Source organism: Dendrobates tinctorius, unplaced genomic scaffold, assembly GCF_039654945.1.
Source record: "Dendrobates tinctorius isolate UK_male_01 unplaced genomic scaffold, ASM3965494v1 ptg000044l, whole genome shotgun sequence".
NCBI classification, from domain to species: Eukaryota; Metazoa; Chordata; class Amphibia; order Anura; family Dendrobatidae; genus Dendrobates; species Dendrobates tinctorius.
Genome location: NW_027361712.1, coordinates 33,160,516 through 33,185,581, shown reverse-complemented (window position 1 = coordinate 33,185,581; position 25,066 = coordinate 33,160,516). Strand labels below are relative to the sequence as shown.

Here is a 25,066-nt window from a genome sequence, read left to right as displayed (position 1 = left end):
CATAAATTCTTCAAGGAAACCTACTAGCTGATACACTCTGCCCTATTCACAGGCAGCATGTACTGTATCAGACACTGACGCTATGATTTCAGCCATATTTGTTTAAAGACTTTGTCCACTACTTTAGCATTGATGACCTATCCTAAGGATAGGTTATGAATGTCAGATCGGTTGGGGTCCAACACCTGCACCTCGCCATTGAGCTGTTATCAGTGTTGGCGCCAGTGGCCAGAAGTACTCACATATGCAGCTGGCCGTTTTCCGGTAGTGGGTAAGGCTGGGTACTGCACATTCACCTCTTATTCATATCAATAGGAGGCAGATGTATAGTACCCTATGGCGGCCACTATCAGAAGGCGGATCAGCTCCGTGAGTGAGTACTTCTGGCTAGCAGCCTCCTGCCGCCGATCCTGACAACAACTGATCAAAAGGGGTGACAGGTGCATGGAAGACTAATTAGAAAGGTGGGTTCTGGCCAACCTCTCTCTGCCCAGGAGTGACAGGTCTACAATCCTTTATAGGGAGAGACCTATCATTCAAGGAGAGCGGCGGCTTGGTGGCCATGAAACTATGTTTTTCTCCGAAACACCGCAACATTTCAGACTTAAACATATATGTATGAAATCATACAGCCATGGTCTGAGACATGGACAGCATGTATTAGGGCAATTATCAGTTTACGGGAACCTGACAGCTAATGAGCATTCCTAAAAACTATCATTAGCTGCATTGACATATCATTGATCAACTAATGAACCAGAAAATAATTGTCCATTTTTGCAGGCAAGATGGCGCCCCATATAAAGAGAGGATAAGTTGCCGATATTATGCAAATTATATGAAGATCAAATGATCAGACTAACAGTCATACCAAAGAAAGCTTGGTCGCCATGCAATTTATATTGACCCATGTAAAGAGCAATAAGCGCGTACCAGTCGACTTGATTTATTGTAGATCGATGCTCATTATGAACAAAAATCTGTCTATGCAATCCCAGCTCTAGCAAGACATTTTATGGGCAAACAAATGAATAGCAAGATCTTGTAGATTACTAAAATAATTGTATTTCTAACATATAATAAACTGCCTGAACACACAGCACAGCATAGAACAGCACATGGTGTGCCAATGGAATAACAGTGCAATATGTAATACAAAACTATGGAGACTCCACTTATCATCACACAGACTATACATATATGTACTTTACTAAAGCTATTTAGAAGTAAATACACGCAGTGAAATCTCTTAAGAAATACTTTGTAAATATCCTGTAGAGAGGTAAAAGGCAAAATCTAAAAATGTTGTAGTATTTATGCATTATTATTGGGATAACAATATGAAATAAATGTTTAAACAGAAAGCACATCAAACACGCTAGGAGAACCATTATAAAAATGTATTTACAATGCATGTTTTGTACATTTTAATTCAAACAAAGCCACATCATAGCGTATTCGCCAGAGATCCTGCAGCTCATTTAACCTAATGATAGAAAAATACCTAAATATGATAGTGGTGTATCATGTAGTGCTGAAACCCATTGAAAATGGAGTGGGAATCTCAGTCTGTGAATATTAATCCATAGATTCAAGTGATAGGGAGCTGCTGAACCTGCATAGTCAGTGTGACTATGAATTGTTGGGGAGGTGCTGAACCTGCATAGTCAGTGTAACTGTGAATTGATTGATCTGTGATGTAGTGAAATAACGACACCTTAACAACAGCATTTGTTTTCTTTTTCACAAACTGCAAACGAGAGGGGAAGAAAAATTCTGAAATCAAAGCTTGTGTCAGAGAAAATGTGCTTCCTCTCTTGTGAGTCATAAGTAAAAAAGAAAACTCTCCATATTCCATAAATTTAATCACAACTGTTTATCTCATAAATAACATGTGTAATATGAAAAAAGGATAATGCCTTTGCACACTTTGCTGTTGTAATAGTAAATATTAGAACTGTACATGCCTTAAGTCTGATATTGTAGTGTGTTGTTAAATATGCTGTTATTATCAGTTACTGTCCATTTTTCCCTCGCCAGATAGGCTGAAGTCACTTGTACATTAATAAGGCTGAATTTGCCTTTAATAGCTCAAAATACAGCCTTAAGAGACCTCAGTGCAATGAGAGGCTTTGCAGCATTGAGATTCACCGCAAATCAAATTTGGCAAAATTCTGCAAAACTGGCGAATCTGAATGTCAAAACATCCGCTTATCTGTAATATTTGCACTGCACAACATCACTTCACAAAAAGACTGTTCGGTTAGACTTAGTAACATAACTGAAATGTCTGTCCACATGAACGTTCACCATGAAAATGGCTGTCCACCAATGTTCACCATCCAACCTGACGGAACTGGAGAGGATCTGCAAAGAAAAATGGCAGAGGATCCCCAAATCCAGGGGTGAAAAACTTGTTGCATCATTCCCAAGAAGAGTCAAGGCTGTACTAGCTCAAAAGGGTGCCTCTACTCAATACTGAGAAAAGGGTCTGAATACTTATGACCATGTGATATTTCAGTTTTTATTTTTTAATAAATTTGCAAAAAATTCTACATTTCTGTTTTTTTTTTCAGTCAAGATGGAGTGCAGAGTGTACATTAATGAGAAAAAAATGAACTTTTTTGAATTTATCAAATGGCTGCAATGAAACAAAGATTGAAAAATTTAAAGGGGTCTGAATACTTTCTGTACCCACTGTATGTATGCTGCAAATATATGTGAGAAAATATTATTGCTTTTTCCAAGTAAAATAAAAACTTTATTTTTTCAAGTTGTTCAACTCCACAGATTCACTCCGACTCTTCTGGTGAATCATGTGGGAGACTTTGCGTAAAGTATGGGAATCAGCGCCAATACCTTCAAAGAGCTTGGCCATAAATTCTGCTCCAGCAGTCTTTACGAAGTTGCCAGCAGCAAATACATATAAAATAGGGTTAACACTGCTACTAAAAAATGCAAAAGCTGTAGCAGTGGGCCTTGCAGCTTTGGCCGCTTTTATAAGTTTTTCTGCTGAAAATAATTCCCCTGATACTTGCATAAAATTCATTACTTGATAAGGAAGCCAGAAGAGGGCAAAAGTTACTACGATCATGATGACCAAACGGCTTGTCCTATGTTTGGTCTGAAACTTTGCAGTGCGTAACCTTAGTCCAATGTAGACATAGCAGGATATTATGATGGAGAATGGAAATGCAAAGCCTGTAATAAACTCAAAAAGATATTGAAAGATCACATGTCCCGAAGAACTATGAAAGGCTACACACAGCTGCTTATTTTTATAGGGCATTACCTCCCGGTAAAGTGGTATGGGGATTGCCAAGAGAGATGCTAACAACCAGAGTGCAAAAATCATATGGTTAGGAGTTGATCTAATCCTTATGGTTAGAGAAGCTAATGGTTTTGCGACAGCAAGAAATCGGTCTATACTCATTGAGGTGATGAGGAGGATGCTGGCGTACATACTCAAGCAGCTGATGTAATGGCACAACTTACAGATAATATTCCCAAATACCCAGCTACCTGTAGCTAATAAATGGATAAACATTGGTGCTGTGAGAATGACAAAGAGGTCTGCAATGGCCAAATGTAAAATGAGATTGCACGTGACAGTCTTCTTCTTCATACAAGTCAGCACGGTCCAGATGACAAAGGCATTTCCTGGAAATCCAATAATCAAAGCAATTGAGAGAATAGCAATGCCAAGACTAGATCCAGCGTCGAGTTCCTTCGTGAAGTTTGTAGGGGTTATATTGCCCGTTACTATCAGTCCAAGATTTACAGTCTGTTAATAAAAAATAAATGTCAGTTATTAATTTACTTAGGCTAGTTTCACACTAGCTTATTTTCCACGCAGCGCTCGGCGCCGCTAAGCCCCGCCCCCTGCCGGCTCCCTGTCCGCCCCATCTGGTCATTGCCGCCTACTATCGCACATGGCTGCATGAGATCTGCACACCCTATCTTTAGCATAGGGTGCGCAGACTGTGCGCTGGCCGTACGCGAGTAGGATTTTAGCGTGCGCTGCGCACTTTTGAAGGTGTGCCGAGCGCGCCAAAATGCAACATGGTGCATTCGGCGCACAACGGCGCACCTTCAAAAGTGCGCAGCACACGCTAAAATCCTACTAGCGCACGGTCTGCGCACAGATCGCATGCAGCCGTGTGCGATAGTAGGCGGCAATGACCAGATGGGGCGGGCAGGGAGCCGGCAGGGGGCGGGGCTTAGCGGCGCCGAGCACTGCGTGGAAGATAAGCAAGTGTGAAACTAGCCTAACTTATATAGCGCTAATATATTCTACAGCACTTTACAATCATTGTTATCACTCTCACCATTGGGGCTCAAAATCATGTCTTTGGAGTGTGGGAGGAAACCGGAGAATGCGAAGAAAACCCAAACAAACACGGGGAGAACATACAAACTCCTTGCAGATATTGTCCTTGGTGGGATTTCAACTCAGGACTGTAAATCTGTAGTGGAAACCATTGGGCCACCATGCTGTCTGCTATTATTAATAGCTATATTAATTACCATTATATAATATTTCACTGGTGAATACATTCTTAATAAATATTAAATGGCATAAGAAAATGTCTTTACTTGAATCTATCTATCTGTCTATCAAGACCTCATTCAAATATCAGTTTTTCTTATGACGTCTATCTGTATTTCACACTGATATAACTCGTACCAATTATTGTCTAAGGAGATGTCGGATGGACGTTCACATGTCTGTGTATTTTTGCTGACTGAGTTAAACTCACCAATGTCTATGGGTCAGTAAAGAAATGTTGGACAACCCTCAGATTCCATCTGCGTGCTCTCTGTTCTTCATGTTTTCACTAATTTTTATAAGTAGCTCGAGAAAACTCCTGTTGCTAATTTTTTCATCTGAGAAAAACTGATGAAACTGTGACTAAATTCTGGTGATAAAAACTGACAGTGGCCAAACTCTGATGAAACACTGATGAACATGACTCACCAGTTGTCCGATGTAAGCACTCTCCGATATGGCAAGCAGAGGCAGCTTTTACTCTGCAGTATCATAGGAGCATTGGGTAACTGAAGCTGGCCAGATCAAGAGATCCGACCTGCTTCAGAACACACTCGTGCTTCTTGCCTAGGAAACTGGCTACCTCTGTTAATCTGCAGAGGTGGCTGGTAAACCAGGCAATGAGCTGTATGCCAAAAAATAAAAAAGTATTTCTGTTTTTGAAAATGGAGAGGATTTTTAAGATAAGGTAAATGAGAAAGTGGCGGGTTTTGTGAAGTTTGTGCTATTTGAATAATCCTGGTCTGAATGGGATGCTGATCCACAGTTGAAACATCCAGAAGTTTCACCTGTGCTGGTATTTAAAAAAACGGTAAAATGTTAAAAAGAATCTGTCGCATTAGAAAATGCTATTTACCTGTACACTTAGGGATAACCGGCAGATAAATAGCTTTACATTGCTGTCCGGCTGCCTTATAGAAAGTGCATCTATCAGGAGAAAATGAACTGATTTCCTCCCAGAAGCCACCAGCTTTCAGTTATGGGAGTATGCATGGAGCAGGTACAGTCAACGCTCACAGCACTGCTCACTATATTGTGAGTGGCGCCTGTAAGTATACAAATGTGCTGCAGAACGAGCTGTCAAAGTGCTGGAGCATGCTGACAGCCATCACTCACAGTATAGTGAGCAGCAGGGGCGTAACTACTATGGTCCCAGCAGTCGTCACTGTGACCGGGCTCGGGGGGAGTCTGGGGCCAGGCAGGCATATCTCCCAATCGTCCCGATTCTCATGAGACAGTCCCGTTTTTGACCCCCCCACCCGCATCCCGCCTGGGAGTCTACTTTTCCCACATGTCACTGAGCCGCCACGCCCCCCCATGCACTCTCTCCTCGCCTTCCCGCAGAGACCCACCACACTGACAGCAGCCCCTCACAGCCTGCAATGACGTCGCTAGCCTGTTTTCTCTAATGTGCGCACAGGACCTGTGATGAGGTCACAGGAGGGGAGGAGTCAGGGTCACATGATCAGGGGCCTCGGTGTCTGCAGGACTCTGCTGTGCTGGTGGTCATGGTGCTGGATGGGGGAAGTTTATGTGTGGCATCAGGAGGGGTTTACAGGGTGGATGTAGCAGAATTGGGTGTGTACAATTTTGGATGGAGCGGAGCAGTGTGTGTACGAGGTGTACGGAGTGGAGCCGCGTGTGTACGAGGTGTATGGAGCAGAGCTGTGTGTGTACAATGTGTACTGAGCGGAGCAGCATGTGTACGAGGTGTACGGAGCGAAGCTGTGTGTGCAAGGTGTATGGAGCGTAGCCATGTGTGAATGAGGTGTACGGAGCGGAGCCGCGTGTGTACGAGGTGTATGGAGTGGAGCCGCGTGTGTACGAGGTGTATGGAGTGGAGCCGCGTGTGTACGAGGTGTACAGAGCGGAGCCGCGTGTGTACGAGGTGTACGGAGCGGAGCCGCGTGTGTACGAGGTGTATGGAGCGGAGCCACGTGTGTACGAGGTGTATGGAGTGGAGCCGCGTGTGTACGAGGTGTATGGAGTGGAGCCGCGTGTGTACGAGGTGTACAGAGCGGAGCCGCGTGTGTACGAGGTGTACGGAGCGGAGCCGCGTGTGTACGAGGTGTATGGAGCGGAGCCGCGTGTGTACGAGGTGTATGGAGTGGAGCCGCGTGTGTACGAGGTGTATGGAGTGGAGCCGCGTGTGTACGAGGTGTATGGAGTGGAGCCGCGTGTGTACGAGGTGTATGGAGTGGAGCCGCGTGTGTACGAGGTGTACGGAGCGGAGCCGCGTGTGTACGAGGTGTATGGAGCGGAGCCGCGTGTGTACGAGGTGTATGGAGTGGAGCCGCGTGTGTACGAGGTGTACGGAGCGGAGCCGCGTGTGTACGAGGTGTACGGAGCGGAGCCGCGTGTGTACGAGGTGTATGGAGCGGAGCCACGTGTGTACGAGGTGTATGGAGTGGAGCCGCGTGTGTACGAGGTGTATGGAGTGGAGCCGCGTGTGTACGAGGTGTACGGAGCGGAGCCGCGTGTGTACGAGGTGTACGGAGCGGAGCCGCGTGTGTACGAGGTGTATGGAGCGGAGCCGCGTGTGTACGAGGTGTACGGAGCGGAGCCGCGTGTGTACGAGGTGTATGGAGCGGAGCCGCGTGTGTACGAGGTGTATGGAGTGGAGCCGCGTGTGTACGAGGTGTATGGAGTGGAGCCGCGTGTGTACGAGGTGTATGGAGTGGAGCCGCGTGTGTACGAGGTGTACAGAGCGGAGCCACGAGTGCACGAAGTGTATGGAGCGGAGATGTGCATGTATTTTGGCATGGGGGGGCCCCATTTGAAAGTTTGCATCGGGGCCCATAACTTTGTAGTAACGCCACTGGTGAGCAGTGTTATGAATGATGACTGTTGCCACTCCATGCTCGCCCTCAAGGAAAACAATGGTTCCCAGTATGAAATAGGTTTATTTTCTCCTGGTAGCTGCACTTTCAGTAAGGCAGCATCGTATTTATCTGCAGCTTAACCTTACATCTGTAGATAAATACATTTTCCGAGGTGACAGGTTCCCCTTCAGCAATCTCGGGGTACGAGTCACTCTTTGCAGTTTTTCATTGCTAACATACATGGTCACAAGTCTAATGAGTCCAAGTGCCCTAATAATGCATGTGGGCAGGGGGTCTCTTCAAGTTCTCTATTATACAGTACACATTAAAGATGACAAATGACTAGCAAAAAATGACTCTCACAAAAATTGCACAACTTTTCATGCAATCATTCCATTTTTACAGGAATACTAATTATTTGGCAATGTTGAATTGTTCCATATTATTTACAGAGAAATCTTCTTTTAATGCCAGAGTTACTGTGTTCATAAGTCAGTCAAAAGTTTGTGAAGCACGTAATGACGATTTGTTGTGAAATCTAGCAAATAAGCTTATAAAGTATTGTTCTTACTGTCTCCGGCATGATGACGTAGTCTTCTGTCAGGTAGTTACAGTATAAGCTGGAGAATAAACGTCAGAAAACATTGTCAGAAACTGAGATGCTGCATATAGTTCTGTGTATAGTAATCATTCCATAAAGTCTGAAATAATAATTTATAGCATTTTTATAGTGTCTTATTACAAACAATATGACTTTACATAGATCTGAAAAATAATTTCCTAAATATATCTGATCGATACTCTGCCCTTTGTGGACAAGACACTTTACCTCACCTGCTGTAGAAAATATGCCCAACAGACAACAGCCAGAAAACTGAATCCTTGAGCTCAGGTGGATTAAAGCCCAGCTTCGACTCTGTCCTAAGGTACTTAGAAAGTGAATGACTTTTACAGTTATCATATAGAAACTTCCACGCTGTGATACCAAAAGGGAATATATTAGATTACTCAGAAACTCCCAGTGAGTGTGAAATACAGATAGTTCAGATAGTTATCAAACTTCTTGGAAAGGAGCAGCTCAAAATCTAAAGGTATTTCAGGCGACCAAGTCAGCTACTAATTGGATTAGGATATAAGTTAGAGATCATGTATGGATGCGTCCATTTCCGGTTGCGAACATAGTAGACAAAGGCCAGATGACTGACTCTCCACTCGTTAAGTCAGCAATTTTATTTCATCCTTGTTAAAACAAATATAGGCAAATGATAAAAAAAACAGTGAAAAGACTGCTGTACTAGTTTTTTTTATTGATAAAATATACATAATGATTTATGAAGCCTTGTACAACAAATATAACCTAAGGGTAAAAAACAAGTCAGAGATTCAGAGATGCTGATCAGAAGGGGACACGTTGGTGTTCAGGGCGCCATCAGAGCATTACTTTCCTTACTGGTGTATGGGGCCCAGTGAGCAAAAGCAAGGGGGGTGGTCCAGCCTCCCCCTCTTTTTGCTTCTGCTCACCTGGCCTCAGGTAATATTTGTTCATTATGTGGTGGTAATATGTGATCTGGACAAGCTGTGACAGTATTTGTCACGTGTGTGGTATTATTCGGTCACTCACTATGTGGTGGGTGGTAATATGTGGACAGGCCATGGTGTGGCAGTATTTGTCTCTTGTATATTGTATAATTCAGTCACTATTTGGTGGTAATACACACGTGGTCAGAATTGTTGGTACCCCTCTTTAATGACAGAAAAACCCACAATGGTCACAGAAATAACTTGAATCTGTCAAAAATAATAATAAATAAAAAATCTATGAAAATGAACAAATGAAAGTCAGACATTGCTTTTCAACCATGCTTCCAAAGAATTTGTTAAAAAATAAAACCCATGAAATAGGCCTGGACAGAAATGATGGCACCCTTAACTTAATATTTTGTTGCACAACCTTTTGAGGCAATCACTGAAGTCAAACTCCTGTAATTGTCAAAGAGACTTCTGCACCTCTCAACAGGTATTTTGGCCTACTCCTCAAGAGCAAACTGCTCCAGTTGTCTCGAGTTTGAAAGTTGCTTTTTCCAGACGGCATGCTTCAGCTATTTCCCCAGATGCTCAATTGGATTTAGGTCAGGGCTCATAGAAGGTCACTTCAGAATAGTTCAGTGTTTTCCTCTTAGCCATTCTTGGGTGTTTTAGCTGTGTGTTTTGGGTCATTATCCTGTTGCAAGACCCATGATCTGCTACTGAGACCAAGCTTTCTGACACTGGGCAGCACATTTCTTTCTAGAATCCCTTGATAGTCTTGAGATTTCATTGTACCCTGCACAGATTCTAGACACGCTGTGCCAGATGCTGCAAAGCAGCCTCAGAGCATAACAGAGCCTCCTCCATGTTTCACAGTAAGGACAGTGTTCTTTTCTTGATATGCTTTATTTTTCCGCCTGTGAACATAGAGCTGATGTGCCTTGCCAAAAAGCTTAATTTTTGTCTCATCTGTCCATATGACATTCTCCCAGAAGCTTTGTGGCTTGTCAACATGTAGTTTGACAACTTCCAGTCTGGCTTTTTTATGATTTTTTCCAACAATGGTGTCCTCCTTGGTCGTCTCTCATGAAGTCCACTTTGACTCATACAATGACGGATCATGCGATCTGACACTGACGTTCCTTGAAGTTCACCTTTAATCTGTTTAGAAGTTTTTCTGGGCTCTTTTGTTACCATTCGTATGAGCCATCTCTTTGATTTGTCACCAATTTTCCTCCTGCGGCCACATCCAGGGAGGTTGGCAACAGTCCCATGGAGCTTACATTTCTGAATAATATGTGCAACTGTAGTCACAGGAACATCAAGCTGCTTGGAGATGGTCTTATAACGTTTACCTTTAACATGTCTGTCTATAATTTTCTTTCTAATCTCCTGAGACAACTCTTTCCTTTGCTTCCTCTGGTCTATGTTGAGTGTGATACACACTGTCACCAAACAGCACAGTGAATATCTGCAGGCCCACTCACTGATTACAAGATTGTAGACACCTATGATGCTAATTAGTGGACACACCTTGACTTAACATGTCCCTTTTGTCACATTATTTTCAGGGGTACCATCATTTCTGTCCAGGCCTAATTCATGAGTTTTATTTAAAAAAAAATTCTGTGGAAGTGTATTGTAAGGGTTCCAATGGATTGTGATGAATAAGAAAATGCTCACACAAGAATTGAATTTACTAAATTGATTTACTTAATAAATGATAAGATTAAATAATAAACAATATAAAACTATAAATACAAATGCATTAATCAGAAACAAGCATTATTCATACGCAGTGGCGGATTAAGTGGACTATGGGCCCGGGGCTGTTCATAAAACCTGGGCCCCTGTACCCCCCTTCCCACCTGAGCGCTGCGGTCCCCGTGCGGGAATTGACAGCCGTACGGACCGCAGCACTTGGTTTGCTGCGGGTCCATACGGAAAACCCGCCACCATTCCACCACGTGTGGACATGGCCTAAAAAGACGTTGCACATCAGCTGTAGGCCTACGGCCAATACGCACAAAATCGCCCAACGTGATCCTGGCCATAGGGGATCCACTTTAATGTCCCCACTTTAATTTGAAGTCCCCTTACTTCATCCATTGCAGTCCCCTATCACCCACTCACTTCATCTGCAGTGCCGCTTCATCATTTGCAGCCCCTTATCCCCCCTTCCATTTTATCATGTGCAGTCCCCTTCCCCCCCAACTTCATGTGCAGCCCCACTCCCCCATCATCATGTGCAGTTAATTTTACCCCCACATCATGTGCAGTCCCCCTTACCCCCAATTCATCATGTGCAGTCCCCATTACCCCCAATTCATCATGTGAAGTCCCTCTTACCCCCTAATTCATCATGTTCAGTCCCACTTACCCCTTAATTCATCATGTGCAGTTCCCCTTACCCCCAATTCATCATGTGCAGTCCCACTTACCCCTTAATTCATCATGTGCAGTCCCACTTACCCCTTAATTCATCATGTGCAGTCCCACTTACCCCTTAATTCATCATGTGCAGTCCCACTTACCCCTTAATTCATCATGTGCAGTCCCACTTACCCCTTAATTCATCATGTGCAGTCCCCCTTATCCCCCACTTCATCATGTGCAGCCCCACTTATCCCCCACTTCATCATATGCAGCCCCACTCACCCCCCCTTCATCATGTGCAGCCCCACTCACCCCCCTTCATCATGTGAAGCCCCCACTCATCCCCCCTTCATCCTGTGAAGCCCCCACTCACACCCTTCATCCTGTACAACCCCAGTCACCCCCCTTCATAATATACAGCCCCCAGTCACCCCCGTCATCATATACAGCCCCCAGTCACCCCCCCGTCATCATATACAGCCCCCAGTCACCCCCCTTCATCATATACAGCCCCCAGTCACCCCCCCGTCATCATATACAGCCCCCAGTCACCCCCCGTCATCATATACAGCCCCCAGTCACCCCCCTTCATCATATACAGGCCCCAGTCACCCCCCGTCATCATATACAGCCCCCAGTCACCCCCCCGTCATCATATACAGCCCCCAGTCACCCCCCTTCATCATATACAGCCCCCAGTCACCCCCCCTTCATCATATACAGCCCCCAGTCACCCCCCCTTCATCATATACAGCCCCCAGTCACCCCCCTTCATCATATACAGCCCCCAGTCACCCCCTTCATCATATACAGCCCTCAGTCACCCCCCTTCATCATATACAGCCCCCAGTCACCCCCCCTTCATCATATACAGGCCCCAGTCACCCCCCCTTCATCATATACAGCCCCCAGTCACCCCCCCTTCATCATATACAGCCCCCAGTCACCCCTTCATCATATACAGCCCCCAGTCACCCCCCTTCATCATATACAGCCCCCAGTCACCCCCCCTTCATCATATACAGGCCCCAGTCACCCCCCCTTCATCATATACAGGCCCCAGTCACCCCCCTTCATCATATACAGGCCCCAGTCACCCCCCCTTCATTGTGTACAGCCCCCACTCACCCCCTCCCCCATTTAATTCATTTTATAAATAAAAAAAAATAAAAAAAGTTCCCCATACTTACCTCACAGCCGGCTCGCTCCCCAGCAGCGCCTCTGCTTTCAGCATCCGGGACATGTCGGCGCGTGCACGATGACGTCATCGCGCACGCCCGACATCTGACCCGGAAGTACAGCCGGAGCTGAGCAGCCGTCAAGGTGACGGCCGTGCACAGCTCCCGGCCCCTCATAGAATGTGACGCGGGTGGCTGTCTGCTGCCGGCGGCGTCACAGCACAGGGCACGGCCGGCCCTGTACAGGTGCTGGGGGAGCGGTCCGGGGGGCATTTGCCTCTCTGCCACCCGGCCCAGCCCGCCCCTGGGCCCCCAAAAAACCTTGGGCCCGGGGCGACCGCCCCATCCGCCCTTATTAAGATCCGCCATTGTTCATACGTTACATTATTCAGATAGACGTCGACCAGTCATCCTCCATGAGCCAAGAGAGCAACAACATGTGTCCTAGTTTTTTTAAAATGTCCAGCTCCAAGGTGTGTCTAGCCCCACCATATGGGGAATGATGTCACAAATCTATTGTCCATTGGCTATAAACACATCCCCTCAATACCTGTTTTAACCAGTATATAATACAGGAAGCTAGAGGGGGCCTCATGTGTGCCACATGGCAGTAATACAGCAAGCTGGAGGAGGGGCTTCGGAGCACAAGATAACATCCATGGGGAAAGTTAACACACCCAATCTAATTAGGGTAGTTGCCTTGAATATCAATGGTCCTTTGTTGATGGATAAACAAATGACCAGTAATTTACATTCCTTTATCTTAAGTAAGTTTCAGTGACCTTTAAGCTTACTCATCTCAGTGTATATTATATTAAACTGATTGAAACCATATAAAAATAATTTGTACTATACATTCCACCCCTGGTTTCAATCACTTTAATTAATTAACCTGCCACTAAACTATACCATTTATCATTATGTGCATTGCTCCTTTATATATATATATATATATATATATATATATATATATATATATACACTCACTGGCCACTTTATTAGGTACACCTGTCCAACTGTGTGTTAAGACTTAATTTCTAATCAGCCAATCACATGGCGGCAACTCAGTGCATTTAGGCATGTAGACATGGTCAAGACAATCTCCTGCAGTTCAAACCGAGCATCAGTATGGGGAAGAAAGGTGATTTGAGTGCCTTTGAACGTGGCATGATTGTTGGTGCCTGAAGGGCTGGTCTGAGAATTTCAGAAACTGCTGATCTACTGGGATTTTCACGCACAACCATCTCTAGGGTTTACAGAGAATGGTCCGAAAAAGAAAAAAAATCCAGTGAGCGGCAGTTCTGTGGCCGGAAATGCCATGTTGATGCCAGAGGTCAGAGGAGAATGGGCAGACTGGTTCGAGCTGATAGAAAGGCAACAGTGACTCAAATTGCCACCCGTTACAACCAAGGTAGGCAGAAGAGCATCTCTGAACGCACAGTGCGTCGAACTTTGAGGCAGATGGGCTACAGCAGCAGAAGACCACACTGGGTACCACTCCTCTCAGCTAAGAACAGGAAACTGAGGCTACAATTTGCACAAGCTCATCGAAATTGGACAGTAGAAGATTGGAAAAACGTTGCCTGGTCTGATGAGTCTCGATTTCTGCTGCGACATTCGGATGGTAGGGTCAGAATTTGGTGTAAACAACATGAAAGCATGGATCCATCCTGCCTTGTATCAACGGTTCAGGCTGGTGGTGGTGGTGTCATGGTGTGGGGAATTTTTTCTGGGCACTCTTTGGGCCCCTTGGTACCAATTGAGCATCGTTGCAACGCCACAGCCTACCTGAGTATTGTTGCTGACCATGTCCATCCCTTTATGACCACAATGTACCCAACATCTGATGGCTACTTTCAGCAGGATAATGCGCCATGTCATAAAGCTCGAATCATCTCAGATTGGTTTCTTGAACATGACAATGAGTTTACTGTACTCAAATGGCCTCCTCAGTCACCAGATCTCAATCCAATAGAGCATCTTTGGGATGTGGTGGAACGGGAGATTCGCATCAGGGATGTGCAGCCGACAAATCTGCGCCAACTGTGTGATGCCATCATGTCAATATGGTCCAAAATCTCTGAGGAATGCTTCCAGCACCTTGTTGAATCTCTGCCACGAAGAATTGAGGCAGTTCTGAAGGCAAAAGGGGGTCCAACCCCTTACTAGCATGGTGTACCTAATAAAGTGGCCAGTGAGTGTATATATATTTGCTACCAATAGAAAACCGCTTGGTAAAAAATAACATCCTGGGCTTAAAACGGAACAAAAACAACATTGGACCAATAGGTAATGAAATATCAAATGTCTGTAGAAATCTTCTTTCTTCGGATCTTCTTGACCGCAATTTTTAAATGGGTCTCTGTTGCAGGGAAAGCACGGGGATTATTATGCCCTCATCACTTTGGGGTGACTTCACTACTTTCCCTGGTTAGCAAAAGAACAGACCATTATCAATGAATATCAATGGTCCTTTGTTGATGGATAAACAAATGACCAGTAATTTACATTCCTTTATCTTAAGTAAGTTTCAGTGACCTTTAAGCTTACTCATCTCAGTGTATATTATATTAAACTGATTGAAACCATATAAAAATAATTTGTACTATACAGGAAGCATGGCTGAAAAGCTATGTCTGACTTTCATTTGTTCATTTTCATAGATTTTTTTATTTATTATTACTTTTGTCAGATTCAAGTTATTTCTGTGACCATTGTGGGTTTTTCTGTCATTAAACGAGGGATACCAACAATTTTGATAACGTGTGTATGTGGTCTGGTTATGGTGTGTTGATATTTTTCCCTGTATATGGTATTGTTCGGTCACTATGTGATGGTAATATGTGGTCTGGCCATGGTGTGGCAGTATTTGTTCCTTGTATGTGGTATTATTCAGTCACTATGTGGTGGTAATATGTGGTCCGGCCATGGTATGATGTTATTTATCTGTTATATGTGGTATTATTAGTCATTTTAAAAAATATAAGTGACAAATTCCCTTAAAGAAAAATAAATAAAAATATACTTAAAAAGTGAATTGGGTATTTTAAGAAATTTTTAGTAGGTAAAAGTAGAGTAGGGCCCTGCCAAAAGAATCTACCTTGTCGTGGTGGCATGCTTAAAAAATCTTTTGGTCAAAACAAAAGCTGATGGCTATGCATATGATATGGTGTTCAATGAGAAGTCAATGCAGCCTAAGTGCCGTCAGCGGTAGTCACTGAGGCTGCGCAGACTCCCCAACTGACCTGCTGTGAACTGACAACGTGGGAAAATGTTCAGAAACTTTCCCACGCTAATGAGTTCATCTCCGGTCAGGCAGGGAGGCTGCACAGGCAGCTTTTCCTTAATTCCTCCGTGGTTTATAGCCGGGCGGGTCACATTAGCACCGCTCCCGGTTGTAAACTATTTAACCCCTTGAGATGGATTGCAGCGTGGGACACGAGTAAATGGCGGACAGGTATGGGATATTGTTGCTTTTTTATTTTTGATTTTTTTTTACAGGAGAATGATGGCTTCGATTGGATTGGGAGTTAAATAAAGATGGAAAAAATGTGCGTTTATTTATTTCATTAAAGGGGTTGTCCACTACTTTAAATTAACCTCCCAATGTATCCCCTGGGGCCCCTAATGAATTTTGTAAATACCTTATGTTGCCTATATTGCCTGTGACCGGTGCTATCCGTGGCCGCTCACAGGCAGCACGTGACCCAGCACTGATGTCACAACAAGTGAGGCGTGACTCCATTCTGGGTCCCTGCAGTGGCTGCTGGGTTATGGGCGGGGTTACCCCCGCGTCACACCTAGCAACCACCGCGGACTTTCTCAATGAATGGGCGCGCGGTGGATGCCGGGTGTGACGCGGGGGGATAACCCCACCCACATCCTGGCAGCCAGCGTGGAAGGAGGAAGAGGAACCCCTGGCTGCTGCCAGCACTTGACGGGACGTCAGTGGAAGCAAGAGCCGGTTGCAGCCGCCCCCCCAGTCCTTTCCTGGGGTGGCTGGGGGCAGATTGTTTTAGCCAGGGGGGACAATAACCATGGTCCTGCTCTAGGCTATTAATATCTGTCCTCAGTCACTCTGGTGGAGAAAATTGCATGGGAGCCCTCGCCAATTTTTTCCATGAATTAATCCTTTAATTTAACACCTACAGCTCCAAAATATTACACACACACACACACTACTAACATTATTAGAGAGGGACATATATAAATCTAATGGATATGCAATGGTTTACAGTATGTAAACCATGTCTCATATCCTGTTGGGTTCTGTATTGATCTTACAGATGCCAACAATTGAATTTTCACCTATTCTGCTATCTATATCTCTATGAAATATAAATCTAATATATAAAGCTCAATGTGTGTGTGCGTGTATGTTTGTATGTATGTGTGTATGTCCGGGATTGGCATGTGCACCGTCGCAGCTACAGCCACAAAAATTTGCACAGTCACACGTCTGGACTCCGAGAGCGTCATAGGCTATGTTGTGAGGCGAAATTTTAACCCTGCGCGTTCCAATTCACCAAACAATTTTGCTTATTATTCTTATTTCTATGGTGTTATCATCCTTCTGTAAAGCTGGAAATAGCAATTTATTACTGTGCCAACACAGACCACCCTCTGACACAGACTGCAGGGGGAGCCCAGTATCACACAGGATAAGATTAGATACACGGCTCAGCAGTCAGTATCACACAGGATAGAATTAGATACACAGCTCAGCAGTCAGTATCACACAGGAGAAGATTAGACACATGGCTCAGCAGTCAGTATCACACAGGATAGAATTGGATACACAGCTCAGCAGTCAGTATCACACAGGATAGGATTAGATACACAGCTCAGCAGTCAGTATCACACAGAAAAGTATTAGATAGATGGCTCAGCAGACAGTATCACACAGAATAGGATTAGATACACAGCTCAGCAGTCAGCATCACACAGGATAGGATTAGATACACGGCTCAGCAGTCAGTATCACACAGGATAGGATTAGATACACGGCAGAGCAGTCAGTAACACACATGATAGGATTAGGTACATGGCTCAGCAGTCAGTATCACACAGGCTAGGGTTAGATACACGGCTCAGCAGACGGTATCACACAGGATAGGATTAGATACACTGCTCAGCAGTCAGTATCACACAGGAGAGGATTAGATACACAGCTGAGCTGTCAGTAACACACAATAGGATTAAATACACAGCTCAGCAGAAAGTATCACACAGGAGAGGATTAGGTACACAGCTCAGCAGACATCACATAGGATAGGATTAGATACACAGCTCAGAAACAGGATGTGCCAAAGGAGAGGACATTTTCATTAAAAGAATTCCACTCATTCCATCTGATTTGTTTTTTGATTTTAAATGCCTCCAGCTTCCAGTTCAACTGCTATTTGCAATGTCCATTAACAATGCTCAGGGACAGTCCTTGAAAGTAGTAGGGATCGATTTGCAATCTCCATGCTTTTCTCATGGTCAACGTTACGTGGTCTGTTCAAGAGTTGGAACTGCCAAAAATCTGTTCATCTTTGCACCGAAAGGAAAAACTAAAAATGTTGTTTATCAAAAGGCTCTTGAATGAGTTGAAAATAAAATACTATCAGTACTTGGGTAATCGTTTAGTTAATTTGTGTTGCAAATCTGCAGTGTTGAATATATGATGTGAAATGTTTTTATGTGCAATATAATCATTATAATTTATTATAAATAACCACAGTTGGTTACTATGCCCAGGCAATGCCGGGCTCTTCAGCTAGTAAATATATATACTGTATGTGTCAGTGACATCTATATATGTGTATAGACCGTGAAGAAGGCGGCAGTTGTTACCGCCGAAATGCGTAGTCTGTTCAGCATTATGTCTGCATCTTGTTACTGAACTCTGGATTTTTTAAATTATCTGCAATAAAAATTCTTGGATTTTATTATACCACCTGAAGTTTCCGCTTGCTGGACTTTTCTGCCTTGAGATATATATATATATATATATATATATATATATATATATGTGTGTGTATACAGTACAGACCAAAAGTTTGGACACACCTTCTCATTCAAACAGTTTTCTTTCTTTTCATGACTATGAAAATTGTAGATTCACTCTGAAGGCATCAAAACTATGAATTAACACATGTGGAATTATATAATTAACAAAAAACTGTGAAACAACTGAAAATATGTCTTATATTCTAGGTTCTTCAAAGTAGCCACCTTTTGCTTTGATTACTGCTTTGCACACTCTTGGCATTCTCTTGATGAGCTTCAAGAGGTAGTCACCGGAAACGGTTTTCACTTCACAGGTGTGCAGTGTCAGGTTTAATAAGTGGGATTTCTTGCCTTATAAATGGGGTTGGGACCATCAGTTGTGTTGTGCAGAAGTCAGGTGGATACACAGCTGATAGTCCTACTGAATAGACTGTTATCTGCTTTCTTCTTGCCATAATACAAATTCTAAGTAAAGAAAAATGAGTGGCCATCATTACTTTAAGAAATGAAGGTCAGTCAGTCCGAAAAATTGGGAAAACTTTGAAAGTGTCCCCAAGTGCAGTGGCAAAAACCATCAAGTGCTACAAAGAAACTGGCTCACATGAGGACCGCCCCAGGAAAGGAAGACCAAGAGTCACCTCTGCTGCGGAGGATAAGTTCATCCGAGTCACCAGCCTCAGAAATCGCAGGTTAACAGCAGCTCAGATTAGAGACCAGGGCAATGCCACACAGAGTTCTAGCAGAAGACACATCTCTACAACAACTATTAAGAGGAGACTTTGTGCAGCAGGCCTTCATGGTAAAATAACTGCTAGGAAACCACTGCTAAGGACAGGCAACAAGCAGAAGAGACTTGTTTGGGCTAAAGAACACAAGGAATGGACATTAGACAAGTGGAAATCTGTGCTTTGGTCTGATGAGTCCAAATTTGAGATCTTTGGTTCCAACGACCGTGTCTTTGTGCGACTCAGAAAAGGTGAACAGATGAACTCTACATGCCTGGTTTCCACTGTGAAGCATGGAGGAGGAGTGATGGTGTGGGGGTGTTTTGCTGGGGACACTGTTGGGGATTTAGTCAAAATTGAAGGCATACTGAACCAGCATGGCTACCACAACATCTTGCAGCGGCATGCTTTTCCATCCGGATTGCGTTTAGTTGGACCATCATTTATTTTTCAACAGGACAATGACCCCAAACACACCTCCAGGCTGTGTAAGGGCTATTTGACCAAGAAGGAGAGTGATGGGGTGCTACGCCAGATGACCTGGCCTCCACAGTCACCAGACATGAACCCAATCAAGATGATTTGGGGTGAGCTGGACCACAGAGTGAAGGCAAAAGGGCCAACAAGTGCTAAGCATCTCTGGGAACTCCTTCAAGACTGTTGGAAGACCATTTCCGGTGACTACCCCTTGAAGCTCTAATGCATAGAAACGTCCGACTTTGTTGGCGGATAATGTGCAATTCTGCAATAGGTTTGAGTCTATCACTAATAAGTTTGCATTTGATATAATGCTGTTGAATATTAAGTTTCTACGTTTAGAGATGGAAACTATCACGAAGTTAATAATGGATCTTGAACAACAATTAACAGCCCAGATGACAGCACAGGAGATGGATTCCTTTAAGACCCAATTGAATGATAAGTTATTGAAGTATCGTGCTGATATTGAGAAGACCAAAAGAAATAAGTGGTTTAGAGATGCAGATGATTATAAAACCGGTCGAGTTTTTTCTTGGCAGATGGGAACCCGCTCTTCCGTTTATAACAGAAGAGAAAGATCTGTACAAACACGGAGAAGAAGAAAGCCACAAAATGGAGAACAGCAGAGATTTGGTTTTACCACGGCTGAATCCGATTCTACTGATGACTCTAACCTTGGCGCTTCTTCATCATCCAGTTTTTTAGGAAATGAAAGGATGGACAAATCAAGAACAAACGGAGGAATCGTCGTGGCGGCAGGAAACACAGGAGAAAAAGGAGACAGTCGGATGCAGGGAACGATGTGCAATTTTTCAATGACGACACGCAACATGGAAGTGAAGAAGAGGGGCATGTGACACGAGACAACCTGGTGGTAAATATTTCATCATATGAGTTGTCTGCTATTGATTATGACATTTTAGCAAAGGGATTGTCTTTTTGCCCTACTAACACACCCGATTGGTTTGAGATCGAATGTAATTTATTTGCTTTCTTCAGAAGATTGCATTTAACATCATATTTTTCTGATAAACAGGGTACTGCTAATAATTCTGACAAATGTGATTTCTCTGGGTTTACGCTCCAAGGAGTGGGTCTGTATAATAAAAGTAATTTCTTACCTCCTGCTAAAAATAATTTTGTAGAATCATATATTAAGCTTGTGGAACGGGATATTATGCAACTTAAGAAGAATTACAGATTTACTGGTGGGGGAACCTCAATGGTATTGAGAAACAGGCACTGTTGCAGTTATCCAAAAATACAGCCATTACCATCAAGCATGCGGATAAAGGTGGGGCAGTGGTGGTAATGGATACTGATAAGTATAAGGCAGAGATAATGAAACAATTATCTGATACAGAGGTATATACCAGACTAGATGGTGACCCAACTTCTCGTTTCTTGAAATAATTACAGCTTCTGGTGGGTGAGTCCTTTGATAATGGACTTATTGACCAGAAGCTTTCTGATTTTCTGATTGTGGATGCTCCCATTACGCCTTTGTTATATACCTTACCTAAAATCCACAAGGATTTGAATAACCCTCCCGGACGTCCTAATGTCTCAGGGAGGGGTTCAATTTTTAACAAAGTGGCTATTTTTTTGGATAGAGCATTGAGGGGCTTTGCTACGTCAGCACGTTCATATATTATGGACACAAACGATTTTTTGGAAAAAATTAAGGATGTCAAGGTTAACTCTAATACTGTGCTGGTTTCTTTTGATGTGGTATCCTTGCATACCTCTATAGCGCATGAGAGGGGTTTACAGGCCGTCGATGTGGTGTTGTCGGGCTCTGACGTGGCCCCAGAGTGTGCACAGCTGCTCCTTTCCCTGTTGGGTTTCATCCTCAGGAGGAATTATTTCCTCTTTGGGGATGATTATTACCTGCAGGTGCGGGGTACCGCCATGGGGTCCAATATGGCCCCTACTTATGCAAACATCTATATGGCGGTATTCGAGGAGCAGCATGAGTACAAGTCCATCTACTGGCGCCATGTCAGAGCTTGGTGGCGCTACATTGATGACATTTTTTGCATCTGGGATGGTACAATTGAGGACATATATGGTTTCCAATCTGAATTGAATAGTGTTTTTTCTGAATTGAAATTCACTTTAACCCATTCGGTGACTCAAGTACAATTTTTAGATACTATGGTTTACAAGGAGGCTGAAACACTTTGTACGGATTTGTTTGTTAAAGAGACTGATAGGAATAGTCTGCTGGTATATAATAGTAATCATCCGAGAAGAATGGTGGATTCTCTCCCATGGAGTCAAATGTTACGTGTACGCAGAATTGTTACGGATGAAAACAAATTGGACAGGAGACTTAATGACGTGTCAAAAATTTGTAAAGAGGGGATACCCGGTTTCTAATATCAGACGTTTTAAAGATAAAGTCAAGGATTTGACTCCGGATGTTATATGTCAGAAGCAGGACAAAATAAATGACAAACGAGTACCTTTTGTATCAACATTTTGCCCGATTAGCAATAAAATTGGGGGTGTTTTAAATAAACACTGGGATCTTTTACATAAAGGTCTGCCTGATGTGCCTGAGTTTACAAGAAGACCTATTTTATCTTATAGGCGGGGGTGGAATTTGAGAGATTAACTTGTCAGGGCTGATGTTGGTCCTGATAGGATTTTCCGACAGTTGACACTTGGTCCATTGAAGTCGGGTAATTTTCCTTGTTTAGGGTGTGCATGCTGTTGTAACATGATTAAAGGTGATAGCTTTAATCATCCACAAACTGGCAAGAAATTTACTATCAAGGTAAGATACACGTGTTCCTCGAATTTCGTTATATATATAATCATATGCCCTTGTGGGCTAATGTATGTGGGTGAGACCACTATGGAAATACGGGCACGAATTAGTAAACATAAAAGTACCGTTAGAACTAAGCTCCTTGAGTTACCAGTACCGAAGCATTTTATTGAGTGTAGACATGCCAAAAATCAGTTGAGATTTAGGGTGATAGATGGGGTCCCTATGTCAAGACGAGGTGGTGATAGGGTTAAACTATTGAAAAAAAGGAATTAAAGTGGATTTCTATTTTGGATACGTTACAACCGAAAGGTCTTAATCTTGAATATAATTTACAGATTTGTTTGTAATTATGCACTGAACCCTTGACGGCATCTCTTCCGTTTTTTGTATATATTTGTTTTTTAATTTTATTTTGTTTTTTCTATTTTTCTAGGTTTGGAACGGCCTGAGGACATGGGGACTGAATAGTCCTGAAGTTTTTGTATATTTCGCCATCTGTTATTGATTAATTTGTCTTTCGATCCCCATGCCCTCTCTCTTGTCTTTCCATCTCTTATGAATATTTTTTCTGATTAAAAATTTTTTTGTTGATATTTATTGGTGTTGGTAGATTATTTATGATATGTATCAAGATACAAGTATATAATCTATGTAAGGGTTTTTCAGTTGTCAAGTTATAGGGTATGTAGCGGTCGCTTTAATGTGATGTGTAATTGCTTTTTGCTTGGGGGTACTAAATTATTTGCATTTTTGTCAGGTATGTTATATTCATTGTTATGTTGCGGTCACATGATTTTGTCATGTGATTGCTACCTTGTTGTGTTCATGGACCTCAGATTATAGCGATATATTGCGGTTGCAGGGTCTGTTAAGCGACTGTTTTTATGATATACCTGCCATATGACTTATATATGAGCGCCAATGTTGTGCTCTTTACAGGGATGCTTATTGATCTGTTGCGGTCACGTGATTTTGACATGTGACTGTCCCCTATGAATACATCTGCTATATGAGTACTATATGTGTATAGATATCGCTCTCTCTCTGTGTGAGCATATAAGGATAGCTGGCTAATATTCTAATATGCTTTTTTCGCTTTTTTAGCTATCACGTTTTTTTTCAAGATATCGCGATATTTGCTGGTTACCGCGAGATTTTTCCCGCGGCGTTATTTAACATACTGATGTGTGGCTCTTGTTTGTGTGCACTATATGTGCACTGATATGGTGCTTCTTGTGTGAGCACTGTTTTATAACTGATTTACATCGCTATGTACTTGTACATGTATGTTATCGTGGGATTTTTAAGTTATCGCGAGATTTGCGTGTTATCGCGGGATTTCGTCCGGTGATGCTTTAGATTCATGTGATCAGATCTGACACTGTGAGTACTGGGGGAGTGTGATCTTTGGTGCATGAGATAGCACTTCCAGGTGAGCGGAGACTCTATAGTATGATAGGTTGTTTTTGGCGCTAGTTTTATAACCCGTATATATTGGCTATTTGGATTATCTGACCCTATTTTTTGCTACAATGCTGGGGATTGGCTGTTAAATTACCATGAAGACCCTGATGCTATGAGATGATTGGTGTAAATACATGTGGGGTTTTGTATTTTATTGTTTACATATGTTTGTTTATATACAAATATGATGTTTCTATACATGTCCAATTATGTTTTGCCACAGTTTATTATGTATGATATTGTGATTGATATTTATATACAATTTTATATGTGATTGTTATTGTAAGGCGGTTCTTTGTTATGGATTGGTTTATCCTCTCTACTGTATATAAAGCCGCCATATTTGTTGTTTGTTATACTTGAAAAAGACCATTGTGGTCAAAACGTTGTATATTTTATCAATGGCAGAATAAATTGTTGTAAGATTTTTTCACCCGGATCGGATGCTGCTTCTCTTTATCATTTGCATGGTACCTCTTGAAGCTCATCAAGAGAATGCCAAGAGTGTGCAAAGCAGGGCTGTGGAGTCGGAGTCGTGGAGTCGGAGACAGTACTCATTTTGGTGGAGTCGGAGTCGGAGTTGGAATCGGTATAAAATGGACCGACTCCGACTCCTAAAATATATAATAAATTGGGTACCGTAGTTCAATGCAGAATGTGCTGAATATTTTTTCATAGGAATTTGGGAAAGTTATGAAATGTCCTATAAATTACTGTTCTATTCCTGATCTAAGGCTACATTCACACTCAGCGTTTTTCCTGCGTTTTTTGAGGATACGTTTTTCAATTGCAAAAGCAGATCAGCTTTTTAAAAAACCGCATCACCTGAAAGGCTTTTGAGCTCATAGATAATGTTTTCAATAGCAAAAGCAGATTAGAAATCTGCTCTATCTACTGTATGTATATATCCATTTATCCATATCTGTCTATCCATATCATACCTGTACCAAAAAGAATGAAAGCCGGGTAGTACACAAACTAACACTCCCTTTTTTTAGCACCAGTCAGGTACACCTCATAGCTGCCCGAAAGGACGCCCAGGACAGGCATTGCTGGTCTTCAGTAACAAATCAATATCAATTGATAGTTGGAATAAATAGACTGCATTCACCACATCTTCTTAAGGTGCAGGCTTTTTTTTCAAGTATAGGGGTGTGCAGTATGAGGTTCTG

At 43.0% G+C, this 25,066-nt stretch overlaps 1 protein-coding gene across 3 annotated transcripts in view; it reads right to left on the bottom strand.

Annotated features, from left to right (window-relative positions):
• Positions 1-930: 930 nt before the first annotated feature.
• LOC141089174 (leukotriene B4 receptor 1-like) overlaps positions 931-25,066 on the bottom strand; it is a 66,854-nt gene continuing 42,718 nt past the window's right edge. For 2 of the 3 annotated variants that reach the window (XM_073575499.1, XM_073575500.1), the window contains exons 2-3: positions 7,943-7,991; positions 931-3,784 (exon numbers count right to left, since the gene is read on the bottom strand). In XM_073575499.1, the coding sequence (XP_073431600.1) occupies positions 2,762-3,784; positions 7,943-7,954 (1,035 nt within the window). In that variant the 5' untranslated portion in view covers positions 7,955-7,991 and the 3' untranslated portion in view covers positions 931-2,761. Of the gene's footprint in view, positions 3,785-5,901; positions 6,013-7,942; positions 7,992-25,066 lie in introns of those variants that run through there. The other variant, XM_073575501.1, reaches the window with a different exon arrangement.